This window comes from Geosmithia morbida (assembly GCF_012550715.1).
Source record: "Geosmithia morbida isolate 1262 chromosome Unknown scaffold_7, whole genome shotgun sequence".
NCBI lineage: Eukaryota > Fungi > Ascomycota > Sordariomycetes > Hypocreales > Bionectriaceae > Geosmithia > Geosmithia morbida.
Genome location: NW_023336194.1, coordinates 803751 through 825774, shown reverse-complemented (window position 1 = coordinate 825774; position 22024 = coordinate 803751). Strand labels below are relative to the sequence as shown.

Genomic DNA, 22024 nt, shown 5'->3' with positions numbered 1-22024 from the left:
GGCACGCTTACGAAGGGGACTACCAAAAAAAATATGATGAAAAAAAACGAAAAGAACATAAAAAAGACTTGTGGGCTCGGGGAAGGATCTACGGAGGAGGCTTAGGGAGGGTGAAAAACGGGGTTTTCCCCCACCCTCTGTGTGTTTCGTCCTGCCAGGCGAAAGGAAGGAAAGGGCATCTCTTTTTACTTGTTTGCGACGACTTTCACCATACAATGAAAAAAAGGGTTTCTTATCCGGTGTTTTTTTACGGTCAAAATTCTTTCTTTGCTCTTCACCCTTCTCCTTCTCCAAACGTAATATGGGGGCATATCGGTCTAAGCAGCAAGCATCCCTCCCGATCTCACCTGTGCTGTGCCGTCATGCTCTTGATAGGATTGTCTAAAAGGCCCAGGTTCAACCATGTCCATTTATAAAGCCTATGAATGAATTGGAAAGTTCATGTCAAGACAGAATCATTTGAATGTGTGTCTATGTTCTATTATGTCTCTTATCTTGTTGTTCATCTCATTCTACTTGGCACTTCGTTCCGTCACAATCGCCTCTGTCCCCTCCTTGATCAAGCCCTGCCACATACTCACCCTCTGAGCAGACAACTCGTCGGCGCCGTGACGCAGCATCTCCTGACACATGACAATGGCGTTCTCGCGATCCACGCGGGCCATCCCGGCCTTTTGTCTAGGGTCAATCTGCTGCGGTTCCAGCTCGAGCTTAGGCACACCGGGGGAAGTGATGGTCTCCGCCCCCGCCTCCGACGCCTCCGCCGCTGCTGGCTCGATGGCCTTCTTCTCCCTCTCCTCGTCGCCGATAGCGGGTGTGACCTCTGAGGCGGGACGACCGGTGATGGCCTTGACAAGCATGTTTGCGACCTCGTCATCGGCCGTGATCTTTGAGACGACGTGGCTCCCGTCTCTGGAGCGGCACATGAGTGCCAAGACGAACCATGCCTCCGAGCGGAGGGACGGCCACTTTGGCTGGGTGATGAGGAAGGATAGCGGGGTGGCCAGGTCGTGGGCTGAGTAGAAGCGGGCGCGACGTTTGCTGTCGTCATCCCCCTCGTCGTCGCCGTCGGGGTCATCCCAGTCTGGTAGGATGGCTCGGACGGGGTTGGAGTGCAGGACGCGGCACAGGGTGGCCACGGCGCGAGCAGCCTCCATCTTGGTAGGCTCCGCGTCTGTGCGGCTGAGGAGGGAGCATAGGGACGCGACCACGGTGCCCTCGTCATGGTCGTCGTCGGTCCGGCGCTGACGCTGGCGCTGGCACACCCGCCTCACGTTATCGGGGCAGTCGACCAGCAGTAGACGCGTGAGCGACGCAGCCGTGTACTGGACCTGGGGCATGGTGTCGAGGGTGAATACGCGGGGCATGCGCTGGCTGTCGAGGATGGGGCCGAGCACGGGCTTGTTGGCAGGCGGGATGCCGAGGTTCTTCAGGAACGACATGGCGGCATGGAGGGACTGGGCGTCAGCGGTGGCAGGGTCCGACAGCAGCCCGATGAGTGGAACGTGGGCCTCGTAGGTGGCCACCAGGGCCGTTGACGTCTCGTCGGACCGGGAGAGGTTGCCCAGGGCGAGGCAGGCTGCTGACCGGAGCGGGGTGTTGCCCCCCCGGAGCCACGAGAGGAGCGTCTCGGGGACGGGCGTGCCCAGCGGGTGGTGCCGGCCGAACTCATCGAGGCCCGTGACGTCGGCCAGGATCTTGTGCAGCGAGCCCCTCAGGCTCTTGACGGACTCTGCCTCGTCGGGCTCCTCGACCTCCAAAGCCGTGTTGGCGTGCTGGACCGTGTCGAGCAGCAGGAGCAGCTGGCCGGCGTCCTCGACCATGCGCTTCTGGAAGGGCTCGCTAGCCAGGTACGCCGATGCGGCGGCCGAGAGCGAGATGAAGTCGGACGGCTCGTCGCGGAACTCGGGCTGCTGGCACAGGCTGAGGAGGTTCCTGACGGTGAGGGGACTGGCCCTCTCTGCCTCGCCGTCCTGTGTGATCAGGAGCCCGAGGATCTTGCAGATGTAAGACACGAATGGGGCGTAGTCTGTTATCTTGGGTGAAGCAATCAGCTCCACGAGGCTTGTGCTTAATCCGGCCTGTGAGGCCTGAATCTGTGCCAATTCTAAAGAGGAAGGGGGGGGGCGGGTGTTAGTTAGCATGCAGGATAGATGGATATAGATATAGATAGGGAGAGAGAGGGAGACAGATAAGCTCACCGTAGTCAACAAGGACATTGTAGAGAACGGGGATAGCCAGGGGAATCGCCGTGTCATCCTGCAAACGACGGATGATATCCTTGAGATGGCCACCGTCGATGACCCGAGCACGGTTCTCGTCCGTGTCGGCGCACGAGTTGCCAATCAGACGGAGAGTGTGAAACTGCAGAGCCGGTCGCAGCGAGTGCGAGCCGATGACCTCCAGGAACAGCGACAGCATACCGGACTGGCCATATGGAACACGCCACGCAGCTGATGTGTTGAAATCCGGATGTTAGAAAAACAAACGGGGTGAGCGGTTTTGGAGCAAGGAGGGTGAGCTCACCATCGCGGCTACCATCGGCCAGTTTCTGTGCGACGACGTCTAGGTCTTCGGAACCAGACGACCACAGATTTCTGCACTCCGAGACAACGTCTGACAGGACCTTTACGCGGCGACTCTTGATCTCGTCAGACTCTGGCGTTTCGTCGTACTCGTCCGGGCTGAGCCCGCTACCCTCACGCTGGAGAAGGGAAGCGATTTCTTCGGCTCTTGACGCCATTGTTCTTCCTGTTGTGTTGTAACTATACCTGCCTTCCTCTTCTTCTTATCCCTCTCTCTTCTTTGTCTTGTGTTTATATGTTTCCGAACGGGAGAGTGCTATTTAGATCAATGCCATTTACTCCGTATGATATGTGTAGGTTTTGGTCTTGGATGATGATGAGGAGGAGGATGCCCAAGACCGATTCAGAGTCGACAGAGGAGAAGAGTATGAACAAGAGCAACGCAGTGAAGATGGCGATGCTGGGATGTAACACAACTTCTTTCTCTCTTTCTGCTCCTGCTCTCTCATCTCTCTCTCTTCCGAGTCGGACAGTCGTTGGGCGTGGAGGTGGGATGAAGCAAGTTCAAGGGTGGGGGAGAACCAATGACAGCCGTGACACTAGTAGAGGGGAGCTTTTGCCTCGGTGAGCATGGAGTTCGGTGAGTCCTCCGGTGGGCCAGGTAGACCTACATAATAATATACATATGCTGAGAGTATACGGAGTACACGTCCCTTTCTTTTGGTATTATCCAGACTTTCCTCTCCACTACTTGGCCGACTATTGCCATAATCAGCATCATCATGACCATCGTTTCTAGTCCCTTATTCCTTGTTAAAAACGCACATCCGTTGCATGTGTGGACAGCTAAGAAGAAGCTTCGAGAAATACAGACCTGTAAATGTACACGACGTTTTACTTGGTGGACTCCAGTACAGAACAAGACACTAGACACGCCGCCTACAGCGCCTCTCGATCCGATCCGGCGCGGAGAAATATTGTTCCCCCCTGTAACGAAGCAGGAGCGAGCCTGCCAGCCTGCGCGCGCACGAAATCTACGACGACCGAGACTTTCCTCTCCAGGTCGGCATCCTTTTTACTTTTCCCTCTTCCCTTTCCCTTGCCTCCCTCTCACTCTCGCGTCCAACCCTCTCATCCGAGGTCTCGAACGTGTTATTTCTTAACGCGTGAGTGCGTTGCCGAGAGCATTCATTTCTCTTCTCTTTCTTTGCTGCGGTATTTTACTTTTCATTATCATGGTAAGCTATATCCCCCATCATCGCTTTTTTTTCTCTGATGCTTTGCTTCGCTCGCTTCTTGCTCTTGAAAAAAACATCCCGCTTTGTTTTTTACTCGTCTTTTTTTTTCTCGTTCTTTCTTAGTCCTCGCTCCGCTCGCTTCGTCTCTCGTCGCTCCTCTTTTCTTCTTTCTCATCCTCCCTTGACACGTTTCGCTTTGCTCGCTCATTCTGACAAGAAATTATAGGCGCACAAATTCGTCTTCACAGCCTTCCTGACGGGCTCCCGCATCCTCGGCCGATCCTTCGCAGCAGCATACAAGCAGGCCCAGGCCGCGACGGCCTACCAACGCGCCCAGGCCAAGGCCGGCAACACCGTCGGAGGCGGCGCCTCCCTCTCGTCGGGCATGACCCTGGATGAGGCCTGCCGCATCCTCAACGTCAAGCCCCCGGCCGGGGGACAGGCCAACGTCGACGAGGTTCTCCAGAGGTACAAGAGGCTCTTCGACGCCAACGACCCCGAGAAGGGCGGCAGTTTCTACCTCCAGAGCAAGGTGTTCCGCGCCAAGGAGCGCTTCGAGAGGGAGCTCGGCCCCATACGCGAGAAGATGGAGCAGGAGGCCGAGATCAAGGAGGGGTTCAAGCCAAAGATTTACAAGGACCGGTAGGTCTTTGGGTGAGAGACGGGTCGGGGACAGCTAAATGGTAACCCGCTGATGATACCTGTCGCAAAACCTCATTGACGCGAGAATACGTCACTGGAATGGACCCCCCGGGTTCACCAGAGAGAATGATCTTGAGGGTGGAGAACGTATGTTCTGACTCCCCTGTATTACTTTTTTTTGTACATCTTCACTCGACTTTGGCATGGCACGGCGTTTTTTCCCTTCTTATTAAACCTGTACGGAGAGGGGGGGTGTTGGATTGACTAGACCAAGAAAAAAAAGGAGAAGAACGAGCCAGAGGGAGGTGTTATCAACCACCACTCTTTCAATTCGTCATATATTATATACAAAATCTGTACCTGTACAGCTTATATCCTTGTATCGCTAGTGACCCATGCTTCTTAGACACCTGGGAAAGGAGTTGGGCAGCATCCGTACTGGTACAATCCTGTTTTATAGAGCACCCAAGTGCGTCAGACTTTCCTCCTGACCAAGCCCTTCCAGTAGTCAAAGCTGTTCTCATCGCTCTGCAGCGTCCACAGCCTGCCTACCCCCCTCCCGTGGCCGTCGATCTCCTCGACGCGCAGCATGCCCCAGTCTCTGGTGATGCCGCGCACGCGGGCCCTGGCGCCGCTTTCCGTCTCCAGGGTGATGAGCTGGTCGGTGTGCAGCCAGTGGCGGTAGTACCTATTCTCGAGGTTGACGGAGAAGCCCTCGCGCACGAACTGGGCGTGCACCGTCTCGAGGCGGGTGAGGATGCAGGCCAGCAGCGCCTCGACGCGGAAGGCGGACGCGGCCCCCGGCGGCAGCAGGTCGCTCAGGGACGTGGTCGGGCGCGGGTTGGTGGCGTTGATGCCGACACCCAGGACGACCTTGTAGGCGCCGTCGGTGTAGATGCACTGCGACAGGATGCCGCCGACCTTGACGTACTGGCCCGACGACGGGTTGTCCGGGTTGAGAGCGTAGATGTCGTTGGGCCACTTGATCTTGACGGGCAGCCGCTCGTACCCGTCCGCGTACGACCGGATGCCCTCCACTATGGCTATGGCGGCGATGTACTGCAGGAACACGATGGGGCGCGAGATGGCCAGGCTGGCCGAGTGGTCGATCACGGTGGAGAAGATGAGCGCCCCGGGAGGCGCTATCCACACGTTCGTGCCGCGGCCGCGTCCGGACACCTGTGTCGATGCTGCCAGGGTGACGCCTGTGGGGAGGGTGCTCAGGAGTTTGGGGTTTCTGTGCCAGGGCAGCTCTGTCAGCATGAGTGTTGTGTGTGTGTGTGTGTGCGCGCGCGCGTCCTCGGAGGGGAGTGAGCAGTCAACCTACGTGACGAGTATAGTGTTGGTGCTCGTGACCGTGTCGCCGTACAGCAGGACGTCGCCCCAGCTCGAGACACCCGGCTCGCGTGCCTGATAGCTCTCCAGACTGGAGTAGTACAGCTCGTGGTTGAACAGGGGCGTCTGCTCGGGCGACGGGAGACCCTTCTCGTGCGCGACGATCGTCTTGACCACGAGGGCGTAGTCGACCACGCCGCTGCCGTCCAGCACGCCGTCGGCCAAAGGCAGCGAGCGGCGGAGCTCGTCCATGCTCACCTGAGCCTCACCGCTCTGGATGCGGAAGGTGTCGGCCTCCCCCCTGATGAGCTCCTCGCTGTCGCCGTCCCTCTCGATGATGGGGTCCCACGAGCGGAGAAGCCGGGACAGCTTGCCGCCGTTTCCGGACGTGAGGTGCATGCTCGTCAGGGCGGGGAGGGCCTGCGCCGTCCGGCTGGGTTCGAGGCCCAGCTTGGAGAGGCAGGCCCGGAGGAAGGCGAGGCGTGAGTCGTCGACGGCGGCGAGCTGGGCGATCAGATCTGCGTAGTGTGGCACGTCGGGGTGCGGGCTCAGCTGGGCGGCGGCGAACCTTGCAGGACAGTGTTAGGGAGAGGGAACCAGCACCAGTTCGGGAGATGGGGAGTGTCATACTCTGGATGGGGTCCCGTGAGCAGAGCCTTGCCGCTGCCCAGGTGGCAGAGCACGACGGCGGCGTCGCCCCCCTGGACCTCAACCTCGTCGGCGTACGAGGCCAGCACCTCGACCTTTTTGGCACCAAAGCTCTCGGCATCGACAAACAAGCCGCCACCGTTGAAGTACGACGTCGTCTCCTCGTGGGTGAAGTCGTCGTCGAGCAAGCCTCTCGCGAGCTTGAGCTTGACAGCACGCGCCCCCTTCTCGGAGTAATAGTCGAACCCGCCATACGCGGAGCCCCTACAGGTCCCCGGGAAGAAGCCCAGCTCCCTGCTTCCGATCACCTCGAGTGAGCTGTCCCCCACGGCAAACTCGCAGCGACGACTACCATAGTAACCCCCCGCACAGAAGCCCAGGTACGATCCGCCGCGGCGGACGTAGTCGACGATGAGGCGGTTCCCGGCACCGTTGAGGGCACGGCCGTATCCCAGGTCGGCACCTCCGGGGATGACGAGGAGAGCGCAAGTCTGAGCCCAGGGCTCCCTGAGCAGGACGGTCTCGTTGATGGGGATGATGGCGTAGCTCGGGGTCAGGAGCTGGCGGAGGGAGAGGATGCAGTGCCTCACTGACTCGGATGTTGTTCCGGTGCCTTGAGGGGAGGGTTGAGCTTTTGGAAGAGTCTCTTCATATCTCATATTTCTCTGGGGTTTGCAAAGAGAGAGAGAGAGATAGACTTACCCGTGTATACAAGAACATTGAGTTTTCGCGGAGTCATGATGTGCGTATTGTGTGAAGTGTGTCAAAGGTACAAGAGGGAGTCGGTCATACGAGGAGGTGAGCTGAACTCTCTGTGCTCTTTCTTTAGTTAGGAGAGCGCGCCAAATTTAGTACCGACCCTCTGATTCTCGCAGAATCATTGACATCTTAATCCCCTCCTCCCTCTCCCCCCCCCCCCCCCCCCCCCCCCCCCCACATGTAGACGGACGGCTCCTTTTTAAGGATCCCATCAAAGGACAGAGCCGGCCAGCGCAATGGGACCAGAAGATTCCCGAACGTATAGGAAAATCTCGGAGAAGGAGACTGCGAAGGAAGAAGAGCGAAATACGCAGGTACAGCAGGTCAATGACGATGATGAGCCTGATGAATGGTGAGTCCTGGTCAGAGTCAATCACCGGATTGGCACAGGATCTACGACTCCCAGCCATCAAACCGCTGACATTGACATGTTGAACAGGGACAGACGAATCTTCAGCACTGGATGCGCAGGTAAATCAGAGAGAGAGGCAGAGAGGCAGAGAGATGGTCACAAAAAGCTCACTTTGTTCAGATGAGAACGCAAAAATGACAGACTGCTACTTTGAAAAGAAGGATTGGAGAGCCTGCGCAGCCGAGGTACATATATTCCAGCATCCATCCATCATTCTTCCTCTTCTCCTCCTCTTCTTCCACTGCGGTCTATCCGGGATTCAGGTGCTGACGTGACTGTAGATGGAGCAGTTCAAGCAGTGCTGGAAGATGCACGGCAATGACACGCGCACATCGAGCAAGGATACATGAGACCTGGGTTTGGGTGCGTGGGAGATTGGGAAGGAGATTCAGAGCTGTATAGATATTTTTGTAACGTGTACTCATCTCTAGAACATAATATATACTTCATATATATATACCCCGTATTTCAAAAAGAATGCAAACTTGGTGATCATTAGATTCATTGAACCATCCCAGTGATTCGGGCTTGCGAACACGTAGGGGAGCCCGCTACGTACGCCACGAATCCCAAACGCGTGGGAAGAGAAGAAGAAGAAAAAGAAAAAAAGAAAAAAAAAGATAACCTCCCCCCCCCTCAAGGTAACTGTGCACCAAAGCTTCTCCCCTTTGCTTCCTACATCAACACACAACACACATACATACACACACACACACACGACACACCCAGCAACATCAACAACAATGCTTCCTCTCCGCAGAGCTGTACGTGCAGCCTCTCCAAACGTCAGTCGCACACTGCGTCAATCACAGCAGCAGCAGCAGCAGCAGCAGCAGCAACACATCCGCTTCTACTCCAGCGATTCCACCACCACCACCACCACCACCACCACCGCCGCCGCCGTCGCCGCCGCCGACGCCGCACCCGCAGCGACCACGACAGGAGCAGCATCTGCTAACAAGCCCACATACGCCAAGAAGCCCACGTACAAGTACAGCAAGACTGTGACGCCGACGCCGACGCGTGCCGCTCCCGCTCCCGCTCCCGCTGCCGCCCCCTTCTACCGTGCCAGCAACCCGGACCGGTCGACCGAGGCGACGGACGGCGAAAACATCAGCTGGACGACCAGCTTCCACGGTATATCGACCAAGCCCGTCACGCGCGAGCAGTACGCCACCCTGATCAAGCCCCTGTCCGAGAAGGACATCGAGGTCAAGCCCGAAGGCATCATCTACCTCCCCGAGATCAAGTACAGGAGGCGTCTCAACGAGGCGTTCGGTCCCATGGGCTGGGGTCTGATTCCCAGGGGAGAACCAAAGGTCGAGACTAACATTGTCACGAGGGAGTATGCCCTTATCGTGGATGGAAGGTGCGTTGTACACACACACACACACACACACACACACACACACACATATATATATATATATATTTATATATTTATATATATATCCTCTCCTCTTCACCTTTTTCCGACTCACTGTTTTGGGGTTGGGGGATGAAGGAAATTGGAAAAGGAGGAGGAGAAGAAGTGAAGAAGAGAATCTGTAAATGATATACTGACATGAAATGGGTCAGATTCGTCTCACAGGCCCTAGGAGAAAACTCCTACTTCTCCCCCGAACAGCTCCCGTCCGCCATCGAAGGTTGCAAGTCAAACGCCCTCATGCGATGCTGCAAGGACCTGGGAATCGCCTCGGAGCTCTGGGACCCGGAATTCATCCGCAAGTTCAAGCAGACAAAGATGAAGGAGGCCTGGGTCGAGCACGCCACCACCAAGAAGAAGCGCATCATGTGGTTCAAGGCTGGCCAGGTTGATCCCGTCTACCCTTGGAAGCTGTCATGAGATGCTCATGCACGCACGAAACCAGACGTGTAACCTGCATCGTCGTCGCACAATCCATGTACAATTGCGAAAGACAGGATCGGGAAAAAAAAAAAAAAGAACGGAGCCAAGTGGAGGAAGCAAGTCGACAATGTACCGATATGATAACAAGAAATGTACAATAGTGGTGGGAAGCCAAACCCGCCTTCATCTTTCAGGATACGCAACAATAGATATATATATATATATATACAACATATGATCCAGCGCAATAAACAAGGAGCAGTGTTGAAATTTGGTATGTGGGTAGACAGAAAATGAAAATGAGAAGACAGCCTTTTCCATGGATGTCTCCTATGCATCGAGCTCTTCAAGCCAGAATTATTACCTCATATCCCGCGAGCCAGGCATATGATGATGACGGAAAACCAGTAAAAGGAGTGACCAGTACAAAACAGACCAGAGAGTTTCCAACGAGAGCAACAGAGAGAGAGAAGATGAAGAAAATCTAGCACAGCGCCTTACTCCTACCAAATTCATGAATTCGTCAACCGGCCCCTACTGCTGCTGCTGCTGCTGCTGCTGCTGCCTCTCCACACCCGAGCTCGAAGACCAATCCCACGGCATCCAGCCACCAGGGTTGGCAGCGCCGCCGCCGCCGGGTGTGTTTCTGCGTCGACGCGCAATCATCTCCTCTTCCGTACCGCTGTCGGCCTCTATATTCTCAAAGTCGGCTTCGCTGCGGCTCTTGCTCAGGCCGCTCCAGGCGCTCAGACCGCTGGGCGGACGCTGGGTGGGCTCCTCGTCGTCGTTGCTCGAGCTGCCGGCCTGCGTCTGCGTCTGCGTCTGCGTCTGCTGGAGCTTCAGGGCCTCGTTGTCGAGGGCGGTGAGCAGGGAGCTCAGCCTCTCGCGCTGGGTGGCGATGAAGTCCATCCTGTCGCCCGAGGACTGCAGGTCGGGAGGGATGACGACGTCGGCAGGGGACGACGACGACGACGACGGCGATGCGCCGGCGGCGGCGGAGCGGGTTCCGCTGCCGCTACTGCTGACGACACCCGCGGCGGCGTTGACGGCCCCGGAGAGCAGACTATACACGTCCGTGGGGCCGGTGTACCGGGCTGCGGGGACGCTGAAGCGAGCGAGGAGACTCTGCGTGTATCCCTGGGGGGTGGTCGTGGGCGGCGGTGTGGGCGGGTCGTCGCGCGGGGGCTGGCCGAGGAGTTTGGTCCGGATGAAGTCTATGGCCCGGCGGATGTAGACGAGCCCGGCTGCCTTGATGCGGTCGTGCGACGTAGCGATCAGGTCGTCTATGACGGCTTCGTTCTCTTGCAGGAAGGGGTGGATTCTCTCCTGGTAGATGACGCGGGCGCCTTGGGTCTGGGGGAGGATGAGGTATAGGAGGAACAGGAGTCTGATGTAGCCGTAGAACGGGATCCTGCCGAGGGGGGGGAGGCGGTACGCGTCAGCTGGGCTGGTCTCCCCCGCGAGTGGGAAAGGTGACGGAGAGGTGAACATACCAGAAGAGGATGAACGACACCCACGACTCAGCTAGCATGCAGCAGCTAAATACAACCCAGTACATGAGCCATGGCGTCAACTGAGCAGGATCGGACGTCTTGAGGGCCTTGTACGATGCGAATATGGGGAAGAGAAAAGAAGTGACGGAGCTGTCATGGTCAGCGGTGGGGTTCTGTCGTTTAGCTACTACTACTAGTAGCTAGCTGCGCAGTGACGTCTGGCGGGGTAAGGGAGCGAATGAAGGGTGTCGGGTGCGACGGTCGGGGAGACGGGACACTCACGACAAGAGCATGGCAAAGAGGTCAAACATGGCTTAGTAGGTTGAGCCAAGATGGCTCGGATGCCTGGGCGGGGTGATGTTGGTGATATATGGAGAAGAGGAGGCCTCTGGGCAGAGTTGAGGGGATACGGGTCGGGTTGAACAGATAGATGGGGAAGAGTGAGAGAGAGAGAAGATGGTAGAGAGGAGGAGATGAGTCAGAGGAGATGAAGAAAGAGATGGATAGGGAGAGGGAGGAGAAAGACAAGAGTAGAAGATGAGATGGGAATAGGATTGTGAGATGATGGCAAAGAGGAGCAGAAGAGAGACAGACACAGAGAGATACGAGCGTCATGTGGTGTCCTGTGAGGGGCAGGGATTGGGCGTGTGCTGGATTTGGTGGTGGCCGGTGGTGGGGTTCTACAAGTAGTTCTAGGGGTCCCCCGCATGCGGATTGATACAATACAGATAGGAGTCCGTACTAGTACCGATAGGCTTGTAGTGATCTTCGATACTCTGCACCGGGAGCGTGTCGTAGGAATGGGAAAAGGGCAGGATTCATTCTCTACACGGTACAAGTATCGCCAAATCCCCGAAGATTTCATAATCGTTCTCATGAGTGACATCCGTATGATGAGCCTGGATGGAAGTACCGGCTCTCCATCTGTCTCTCCCCCCGGCCCGTACGGAGTAGGTGGGTACCGGCACCCTTGCTTTACAGTGGCGAGCATCACTGGTAAAGCGCACTAACCGCCCTCCGGCAATATTGATAATAATACTGCTACAGAGCGCAATACACACTAAGACGCAGGTACAGTCACACCGTCAGCAACATTCAATATCAGCAGAATTTCCAGCAGAATCCGATCCTGCTGGTGATACGGATGCAGATGGTATCACTCCGTACGCATTGATCATACGACGCACGCGCGATGCAGACTGACCTCGCCGCCTCTTTCCGTCAAACGTTGGCTTCAATCAGCCAAGACGGCATCGGTTCAGCATGGGAGCATGGGAGGAGGGGGGGAGACGATGATGACGACTGACACCCGGTGACGTATCCCGGGTAAGTTACCGCAGCTAGTATTAGTGTTACACGTAGAATCAACAACTGACAGAACTAAATAAAACCAATCTCGTATAGCAAACACTGCTACGTTTACGGTCACTACGGTTATCACTACTGGATATCGAATGGCAGTAATCTGTACATGTAGTGATAGTACCCATACCCGTACTATCGCTACGAGGATACCTCCTCTCCATCTTCTTAGGCAGCCTTGTGAGTCGTGTCTCTCATCAAAGGCAGGAGCAACCTGGAGAGTTGCTGCCTCGAGAGTTTGAACCATGGTCAACCTCAGGCTGCCACTTGATCTCAGCTCTTGTGCTCCTCGACTAGAATCCATTGCTTCGACTGTTCAAATCTATATAGAGCGACGTCTCCATCTATCCAGACTTCCTTTGCAAATACCACCATGGAAAGGGTCACGTTGGAATTGTACCGCAGCTCCTTCTTCACCCGTCCCTTGAGCGGCCTGACCGACCTCCACGCCACGAACCCACCAGGCCTGACCAGGACGGAACCATGCTTCTCAAGTCAAATGTGCGCTCAAGATTTCCCCCATTGACTTCGATGACCTCGTCCCCCCCCCCCCCAACATGCACAGAGACGGGCTTGACCTGTCCTGCAGTAACGAGGACAGGATGCCGCCACCCGTCGTCTGTCGATGCGGAGACCCACGCGTTCCCGAACAAATCGAGCGACGAGATCTCCTACTTGCTTCTCACGAGGGGAACGTGGGGCGCCCTGGTCCCCGACTGACCAGCCCGTTCCTGCGGCGCCTTGGGCAGGCGGCATGCCCTCCTCCTGGCCCAGGAAGCAAAGGTCGAGCGACCCACAGCCTCGTGGCATCGACTATGCCAATATCCTCGCCAAAAGTAGGCCGGGCAACCCGAAGAACAGGCTCACACCCTGTCGTGGGTTACGGCAATGTCACGCTCGGGTGACAGAGCAGACGGTAGCCGGAGCCGCAGCAAGAGCATCATGTTCGCCACTGCAAGGTCCGCCCTTATCATGGGTGGGCAGCTTCTGGGTCCGCACCTGCTCCTCATTCCATCCACTTACCTGCCAAGCTCTCGACGGCGACACGCCAGGGTAGTCCGTTGATCCACTACATGCTGCTTGGCAGATGCGAGGATGCGCCCACGGATTGCAGCAGCTCCCTAGTACGTGTCGTGTAGCTGATGGCGCGAGAGTGGACGGCGCTCCCCGTGCGACGCCCGACCAGGGTGACAGGGACTTTGCAGTGGGATAGAAAGACGGCTGTAGACAGGCCGACTAGGCAGCCGCTGTTTGGAGTATTTCCATGTTTGGTGTGAGGCGTATCAGAAAAATTTTCTTGTTGGGAATAACATGGACGATATTCAGTAATAGAGGAAAATAAGGGGAACGGGTTCAAACATTGTCGGGGTCGTGGACCCTTTACACATGTGAGCCCTTCGGGACCGGTAACCTGTTGCCGGACTTGTCTGTCTCTAGAAGGGTATATGTGGTGACCAATGATGGAGTTGGGGGGTGAGGGGTGAATGAGGGGCCGAGACTAAGTGCTCACCGTGGATCTATAGCGGAGGTCCGGACCGTGCGCGTCCGGGGCCGAAAGATGATGCGCGGCCCCGAGTTGCGTTGTGCCAGAGGCCCGATCCCGTGATGTGCACTTACACCAGCCGCAGCAGGTCCTCGTCACCGACACAACTGACATGCAATGACAGAAAACTAGACACATCGTTCAATATAAGAAGAAGAGAGAATGTAAGAAGAAAAGAACTTTATATACTGCTCATCGATTTTTTCTTCTCGATTCATTTATTCATATACATCCTCCCCCCCTTCCCTCTAGAGGCAACTCTCTGTCTCAGGGCCTGTCAGGCCACAGTTCGGCGGCGACGTCCTTGACAAGCTTGAGCTTGGCAAACATCCTTTCCTCGGTCATCCCGTCGGCGCCGACGGCCACGCTGGCGAATCCGCACTGGGGGCTGATGCCGATGTCCTGCATGGCCTCGTCGACGGAGCGCCCCTGACCCTCGGCGATGACGTTGGCGGCCTCGAGTATGCGGTCCCTGATAACCCGACCGTCCTCGAGGGCGGGATCCTTGGTGGTGACGACGCCCAGGACGACGTTCTTCCCCACGGGGAGGTGACGGAGCGGCTCGAAGCCACCGGATCGGGGGTCGTCATACTCGAGAAAGAAGGTGTCGTAGTTTAGGGTCGTGAAAAAGCGTTGGGCGATTTTGTCGTAGGATCCTGAGCTGAAGTGCTTTGATTTGGCAAAGTTGCCTGTGCAATAGATTTTTTTTGACATCGGGTTAGCATGTTCTATATATATATGTGTGTGTGTGTGTGTGTGTATGTATGTGTTTCTGTAAGAGAGAGAGAGAGAGACCAACCCCTGCAGATGTGAAGACCGACGTGAAGACCCTCGGGACGACCGGCGATAGCATCATTGTGAGCCTTGAGGTACGTGTCAAACAGGGCGTCCGGGTCGTCCCCGTCATCCCTGAGAGCCTGGAGCATGTCTTCGGAGCAGAAGTAAGCGAGGGTGGGGTCGTCGATCTGGAGGTTACGCAGCCCGTCGTCGTACAGGGTGCGCAGCTCAGCCTGGTAGGCCCTGGCGAGGTCGGCGAAGAAGGCGCCGTCGTCCGGGTAGACGTTCCTGTCGTAGCACTTACCCGTCGCGAGGCGCAGGTGGAAGTAGCAAGGCGGGGGCATGGTGAATTTGCACTCCGCCCACCGGTCGCGGGCCACGGCGTCCCTCAGCATGCGCCAGTTGGGCAGGTACGGGCTCGCGCCGGCGTCGTAGGTGATCTTGCTCTCGCACACGGCCGCCATCATGTACTGCTGGCCGGCACGGCGGAGGGCTGCGATGGGGGGCGCGGCCAGGCGCGCCAGGTCCCACGGCACGGGCGCCACCTCCCGAAAACCGCCGAGCTTCTCGAAGAAGCCGGAGAAGTACCACTTGCGGTCGAACTCGCCCGACGTCAGGGCCCGGACGCCGTGTTCCTGCTGCTTGTGCACGATGGCGGCTATGCTGCTCCGCTGCACGGCTTCGAGCTCCGAGGCCGTCATGACGCCTGCGTCAGCCTGGGCCTGAGCATCAACCAAGTCTGGTGGTCGGATCAGGGATCCTATATGGTCGGCATGGAAGGGAAGCCTCATTTTCTTCTGGTCTTTTTTTTTTTCTGGTTATATATATATATATATATATATATATATGGATATATATATGGATATACTCTTACATATGAGCGAGTTGATGGTAAGGGCAAAGACAAAGAACAAGAAGAACAGGAAGAACAAGAAGAATAAGAAGAACAAGAAGAATAAGAGTAATGAGTAATAAGAGTGATAAGAGTGAAGGAGGGGGAGGAAGAAAAAATCATTTTATTCCCGTTCTCCATATCCCCCCCCCCTCCCTCCCCCCTCCCCCTCCCTACCTCGGAAATCAGTTCCGTTGACTTTTTGCCTATCTTCAGCCCTACTAGGAATATTACCTCAATGACATCCGAAAAGTGAGTGAGAAAGAAGACAAAAAGAAGAGAAGAAATACAGAGGAAACTAGTCATCTAGCCCACCCCCTCATTGTGGCTAGTCAACGGATCAATCGGGTTACGAAACCGGCAGTTCTTCATTCGTTGTTGAGGGGGTCCTCTAGACAAGGGAGGGGGGGGGAGAGAAACGCTAGTAGTCGGTAGGCTGTAGAAAACCCAAGGGACCGATTTCCCTGATGATTCGATTTTGATGGGACAGAGTGCGGGTTTGTGAGGGGAAGAGGAGGGTATAGGAAAAGGACTTTTCCATTCCCACGGTTATAATACGACTTTGTCGTGGGAGTGTGACTGACTGGGGTAGTATATGACAGACCATTGGCCAGAGAATCCGCCCCCCCCCCCCCCCCCCCCCCCCCCCCCTCCCCTCGGGAACATGACTCAAAGAAGACCGAATGACGCTTGATATGATAATTACGGAGTGCCGGTGATTGACACGTCGCACGCACGTACGGATACGGGGGGGGCGGTTCGTCTGCGTTCGTCACGGTAGGCGAGACATTTCCATTTTCGACGTGAGAAATCTCAGAATGCAGAATGAAGGGAAGAGGGTAAAAAGAGGAGCTCGGCTGTTGGGTTGGTACCTGAGAAGCGGATGACTTGGCATTTGACAGAAACATCTGATATTATACTATGAGACAGGAAAGAAAAAGAAGAATAGTGAGGATAGCAAGGAAGCAAGGATATTTATTACCTAGTCTTGAGTCGCAGGATGACGCCGGAAACTTCTTGGCATTGGTGCCAAGATGAACCGTTGGGAAAGAAGGGAAACAAAGGGTAGACGGCGTACATCAACACAGGCATCTAAGCATTCAACGGAGATGGTTAATCTTTGCAAAGGGAACACGATGTCTGGTATTATTATTATATATATGTCCCTTGTGTGATGTAGACGGCAGTACTACCTACCCTCTTCTGTAGGCTGTGATACCCCCCGGAAGACCGTGAGTTTCCCACGTAGATGGATGTGAATTGAATTGGAGGAGGATGAAAAGCCAGATGACGACATATCCCGTTAGGAAGTCATGATATTCAATAATAACATTCATAATTCATAATATTCAATGATGAGAATACCGACATCAGATGATGATTTGTCCGTTCTTCCATCAACCACAACGACCAACAAACCCTACAAGTGGTGCAGGGTATGTCTTCTCCCCCCCCCCCCCCCTTCCCTAGAATGAACTGCTGATAAGACATTGAAGCTCACCTTCTCAACTCTCTCCCTCCCGCTTCCATCACCCTGCTGCACACATCAAGTCTGAACCTTTCTATCCTGTCAGACAAGGATAAGAAACCGGATTGCGTCAGATATCCACGATAATATCATCAGCTCCGCCAAACCACACCCTACTACGGTCCCACCATGGCCGTCGACGTGCTCGACCTGGTCCTAGTCGAAGAGTATGAGGGCGCGCCATCAGTAGCTTCTGAAAACATCCGTCAGTGTTTCCATGCTCATTACCTGGGAATACGTGCTGCGGAAAGAAGACACCTCGAGGACTAACCTCAGACCACCCCCCTCCCCCATCCACAAACAACATGGCGTGCTTGGCCTCTTTAAGCCAAGCCTCGCATCAGCCGTGATGGTGTGTACAGCAACAACAACAATGATCGACACTGGAATCGCCCAAGATTGAAGGATTTGGGCCCCTGGAAGACGGAAACACGAGAGAACTGATATCCTCTGCCATCTCTCAGTCAAGGGGGGCTGAGACATGCCATGACGCGACACCATCGAGAAACCCGAACGCCAGAACACCACCATTCCGCACGACTGTCTCAGCTATGAGACTAACTCTGAGGCCAACAGCTACCTCACTTGCTCATCACATCCGCTCCTCCCTAGCCTTGGGAAATTTCTCAACTCGGTTTTCAAAACACGGCAGGATCAAAAGAAAGGATTCCGACCCCATCCGGTCTGAGGGGGAGAGTCATGAAATCAGACAACAAGCCAGAGTCAGCTGACGTAGACTGCTTTCGTCGGTTGAGGAAGACGAGCAAGTATAAAGAGGAGCATTGGAGACTGCATTCTACCCTCCAGTCTCCATCTCCCATCTCATCACCACACATTCACCCTCATTGCCACGATGCGTCTCGACACAGCAGTAGCCCTCATGGGCGTCGGTGCGATGGCCCAGTTCCCCGGCTTCCCCGGAGGCAGCGAAATCCTCCCCAGCGTTCCCGGTCTTGGTGTTCCTACCAGCGGAGTCCCCCCTGCCCCCCCTGACAACCCCTTCGGAGTCAGCGGCGGCGGCAGCTTCGACGACAACAAGGACAAGCGCTGGGAAGTCCCCAGTGCCCCTCCTGGCTTCCCCGGCGGCGGCGGCGGCGGCGTCCCCAACGTCCCTCCTGGCTTCCCCGGAGGCGGAGGCGGAGGCGGAGGCGGTGGCGTCCCCAGCATCCCCGGTGTCCCTGCCAACGGAAACCCCGCCGTCCCTAACAGCCCCCCCGGAGCTGGCGGCGGCGGCGGCAGCTCCGACGACGACGACGACAAGGATAAGCGCTGGGAAGTTCCCAGTGCCCCTCCTGGCTTCCCCGGCGGCGGCGGCGGCGGCGGCGTTCCCAGCGTCCCTCCTGGCTTCCCGGGAGGCGGTGGCGGCGGCATCCCCACCAGCCTGCCCCCGGGTTTCCCCAACGTTCCTCCCGGAGCCTTCCCCACCGGCAGCTCTGGCACTACCAAGCCTACCAAGGCTCCTGGCCACGGTGACTCGGACGACGACGACGACGACAAGAAGAAGAAGGAGGACAAGCGTCACGACCACGGCCCCTCGGGCCTGACTCCCACTCCCACCCCTTCGCCTACGCTTGGACCTACGCCCAGCGTGCTGCCGCCGACTGTACCTGTTTCTGGGTCTTCCAAGGCCTTGCCTGCCTTGGGACTAAGCCTCGTGGCTGCTCTGGTCTTCTTCCTATAAGGTGTGATGTAGGGTTTCTTCTCTTGTTTTCCTCCCTTTTCTCTTCACTAGCTTCTTTTATTTTCTCGTTTTACTCCTGGATACTTTGATCAACTTTCAATATGAGATGCTGCGTTTTCACGGCCCCCCCCCTGACCTCTGCCATGACCACCTCAATGCATATGTCATGCACCGTGACTCATTCTTTTCTCTTTCCACACCAAACCCTTACCGAGAAACGGGCGGTAGATTTCTCGCAGGTGTTGCAAGTCCAGGTTGCACCGGATGCTACGCTGCCTGGACTAGAAAACGATGTGTCGCATGACCTGTGAGCGGGGGGGACTCTGAGCTCTCTGCAGGTGCTGTAGCGTAGGAATAGGACTCTCCGTGTGTTGAACAGGTGATGAGTAACGACAGCTATATTCGTGGGGGTCAACGGAGTATAGTGATAGTGGTAATAATGATGGTAATAATAATAGTAATGATAATAGTGATAATGATGGCGGATAATAATAATAACAACACAGCTATTCGTAGGATACACCGGTGTTTTCGTCTAGATCAGCCCTCGTGCACACGCCTCTCAGTACGGTAGTGGCCCATGGCTGGCTGGACCGGATTCCCGGGCCAAGGTCAGAGTGCGTTGTACATGTTACGTGTACGAGGAAAGGGGGGATGCACAGATGATTGCGACTTTCTCGCATCTAGATGTATATAAGTGATCGTTATGATCATTGGGGGATTTCCTCTGCAACTCGAAGCCGTGCAACCAACTGGTATCTTCCTCCATCTCCCAGACCAGCTCTACGGAAGATGCAGTCGCAGTATAACGTGCTGCAGAAGAGGAGAGATAGAAGAGGAGAGATAGAAGAGGAGAGATGGGAAAGGAGGGAGAGGGAGGGAGAGGCAGGGAGAGGGGGAGAGAGGGGGAGAGAGGGAGACAGAGTTGAGGGGTTCCGTGTTTGCAAACGTTTAGGGCATAGGAGAAAGGGGTTTCGTTGACCTGTGCGCTTCTCTACATGACCGAAGCTAGGGCAGACACACAATGTCCATCATACCCCCCCTGGCGACTAGGACTCAGGCCCGAGGGCTTCGGAGACGGCCGTGTAAATAGTCAGATACTCCGGCTGCGTGTGCGCCCCCGTGCGAACTTGTTTCTGGATGGGGACATGGGCCATTCATTGCATCGATGCCCCCTCCCCTTGCCCTTCTTATTCTTCTCGACGAATTCCGTCTTGCTGGGTTTGCTGTGCATGCGCCCTAGCGCCCTAACAGTCGGGGTATGTATGTGCCTCACCACTCCTAGGGTTGGAGGCCGATAATGACAAGTACTAGGAGCAACCTGTGACGGCAGTGCAATACTATAGAGTGAAGCTAATAGCGCGGAGTGATTATTCCTCGTATCATCACTCCAGCCCAGGTGGACCCATTCAGCTACTATAACGTCGTAATATACTATGATGGGTATTGATGCTGATGCCTGGCTGTACCACAGGAATCAACAGACGTAGCACAGCCGGTCAGTAATATCAAGTGTACAGACTACATCATCTGAACCGATACAGAGCAGAACCACGCTGTCGGGTCACCTTTTTTTTTTTTTTGCTTTTTCTTCCTCTTTCCTCTCTTCTCTCTTGATCTGCAGGGCTCTTCGGTATGTGCGTTGCAGCACAAGGAGTACAGAGAAGGATCAACAGCCTAGGGGAAGAGGAGAGGGGGGGGAGAAGAACCGGACCGGAACCGGGGCTCTGGGCCGCTCAGGTCGGGCGCTAAAGGACGGGAGGGGGAGATTGGGGAGACACTAACTTACCACTACTACTATAGTCTATAGATGCTCGGAAAATTAAAAAAAAAAAAAAAAGAGTAGATGGAGCTTCCCATCATCCGAGCTACTTTGTGAGGCTAGTGAAGAGGGTCGAGCTACGAGTACCTGTACCTGATGGGTATCGATACGCAGACCGTCCCAGCTGTGCGGTCGAGCGGTGGTGAAGAGAACAGGAAGAGATAGAGGGGAAAATCCTTCCTCCCTCTCCCTCTTCCCCTTCCCCTCCTCCTCCTCCTCCTTCTTTCTTTCCTCTTTTTTTTTTTCAATTTCTCTTTCCTTCTTCTTCTTCTTCTTTCTGTCGTGAAACGGACGGAATGGTGCGAGTACCGTACCGCATGCATGCCGTCACTGTGGGTTGGGATACGGAGCAGATACATGTGTAGTACGGCAACGGAGCCATGGTACGAAACGCGACATACATACGTCCTGCATGGGAGTCTTACCTGTCGCAAAAAAGGAAAAGAAGGAGAGGAGAGGAGGAGGAGGCGACAGCCGACGGTGGTGAGTTGCATAGAGCTGTCTGTGCTCGATCAAGACTATCTCGTAGGTAGTGGGAAGAGATGGAAATGCAGGTATCGTGTCATGCTGCAACTGACAGAGGGCTTGAGCAGATGCAGCTTCAACCCTCCGTATCGGTAGCCGTAGTCCCGACTAAAGGCGCAGTTCTACCGACGGATTGGCACCCATCTCACCTTTCTTTTTACCCCCTTCCCTTTCTTTCTGCACGTCCCCGACGGGAAACCCGACGACGGATGATGCTGGGTCGGGCGCCCCTCTCCCGCCCCACCTCGAGTGCTTCCCAGCTCAGCGAGGCCATTCCTCTTCGGTCACTAGGCTCGGTGGGCGAGCTGATCATATACCTGTAATGTACGGGTACCACGTAGTATTGAGTGGCACTGCCAGTATGTCGTGAGCACGGCTAGTGCTTCTCCGTCTTCTGAGTCGGCCACAAGAGATGCGGAAGTCCGCATATCCCGCCATTCCCCTGGGACCCTGGGACTACGGAGCATCATTACATGTATGGACCATCGAGAGTGGCCCCTCTTCTCTCCCTCTCTCTCCCTCCCCCTCCCTCCCTCCCTCTCCCCCCCTCTCTCTCTCTCTCTGTTTCCCTCCCCTCTTTTTCTTTCCTAGGACGATGCAGGAGGTGCGACATGCATCTCCTCGCTCAACGGGGAAGGGGTTAGGAAGTTGTGAGAAATGAGGTATTACTCAGGGATGGATGCGGGCATTGCCATACATAACCTCGTATACGCTGAGAGAGGGAGGGGGAGAGAGAGAGAGAGAGAGAGACTTGACAGTAAAATGATGGGTTATGAATAATAAAATAAATAAATGTATGTATATATATATACATACCATCTTCATGCCTGCCAAGCAAGATGAAACACTTCTTTTTTTGTCGTCACTATCTTGGGTATGGAGAGTGGGGGAGGAGGGTAGATAGGAGTTGAAGAGACAGAGACAGAGAGTGAAGGAGAGAGAGTGAAAGAGAGTGAAAGAGAGTGAAAGAGAGTGAAAGAGAGTGAAAGAGAG

At 55.5% G+C, this 22024-nt stretch overlaps 7 protein-coding genes across 7 annotated transcripts; 3 read left to right on the top strand and 4 right to left on the bottom strand.

The window, feature by feature from the left end:
* Positions 1-512: 512 nt before the first annotated feature.
* On the bottom strand, positions 513-2743 carry GMORB2_7091 (GTP binding protein; the record flags this gene model as incomplete). The annotated part of the gene is made up of 3 exons (XM_035469056.1): positions 513-2107; positions 2202-2453; positions 2527-2743. The coding sequence occupies 3 exons, from the start codon at positions 2741-2743 to the stop codon at positions 513-515; spliced, it is 2064 nt and encodes a 687-aa protein (XP_035321436.1).
* Positions 2744-3760: 1017 nt separating this feature from the next.
* On the top strand, positions 3761-4409 carry GMORB2_7090 (mitochondrial import inner membrane translocase subunit TIM16; the record flags this gene model as incomplete). Its single annotated transcript, XM_035469055.1, has 2 exons — positions 3761-3763; positions 3990-4409. The coding sequence occupies 2 exons, from the start codon at positions 3761-3763 to the stop codon at positions 4407-4409; spliced, it is 423 nt and encodes a 140-aa protein (XP_035321435.1).
* A 470-nt stretch (positions 4410-4879) lies between these two features.
* Positions 4880-7127, bottom strand: GMORB2_7089 (biotin---protein ligase; the record flags this gene model as incomplete). The annotated part of the gene is made up of 4 exons (XM_035469054.1): positions 4880-5642; positions 5733-6308; positions 6371-7001; positions 7091-7127. The coding sequence occupies 4 exons, from the start codon at positions 7125-7127 to the stop codon at positions 4880-4882; spliced, it is 2007 nt and encodes a 668-aa protein (XP_035321434.1).
* A 566-nt stretch (positions 7128-7693) lies between these two features.
* Positions 7694-9405, top strand: GMORB2_7088 (Mitochondrial genome maintenance MGM101; the record flags this gene model as incomplete). The annotated part of the gene is made up of 3 exons (XM_035469053.1): positions 7694-7744; positions 8372-8928; positions 9138-9405. The coding sequence occupies 3 exons, from the start codon at positions 7694-7696 to the stop codon at positions 9403-9405; spliced, it is 876 nt and encodes a 291-aa protein (XP_035321433.1).
* A 537-nt stretch (positions 9406-9942) lies between these two features.
* GMORB2_7087 (TB2/DP1, HVA22 family) lies at positions 9943-11212 on the bottom strand (the record flags this gene model as incomplete). The annotated part of the gene is made up of 3 exons (XM_035469052.1): positions 9943-10819; positions 10902-11051; positions 11184-11212. The coding sequence occupies 3 exons, from the start codon at positions 11210-11212 to the stop codon at positions 9943-9945; spliced, it is 1056 nt and encodes a 351-aa protein (XP_035321432.1).
* Positions 11213-14073: 2861 nt separating this feature from the next.
* On the bottom strand, positions 14074-15374 carry GMORB2_7086 (Cobalamin-independent synthase, N-terminal domain; the record flags this gene model as incomplete). The annotated part of the gene is made up of 2 exons (XM_035469051.1): positions 14074-14467; positions 14680-15374. 2 exons carry the CDS (start codon positions 15372-15374, stop codon positions 14074-14076), a joined length of 1089 nt encoding a protein of 362 aa, XP_035321431.1.
* A 2482-nt stretch (positions 15375-17856) lies between these two features.
* On the top strand, positions 17857-18684 carry GMORB2_7085 (uncharacterized protein; the record flags this gene model as incomplete). The annotated part of the gene is made up of 1 exon (XM_035469050.1): positions 17857-18684. The coding sequence occupies one exon, from the start codon at positions 17857-17859 to the stop codon at positions 18682-18684; it is 828 nt and encodes a 275-aa protein (XP_035321430.1).
* Positions 18685-22024: the final 3340 nt, after the last annotated feature.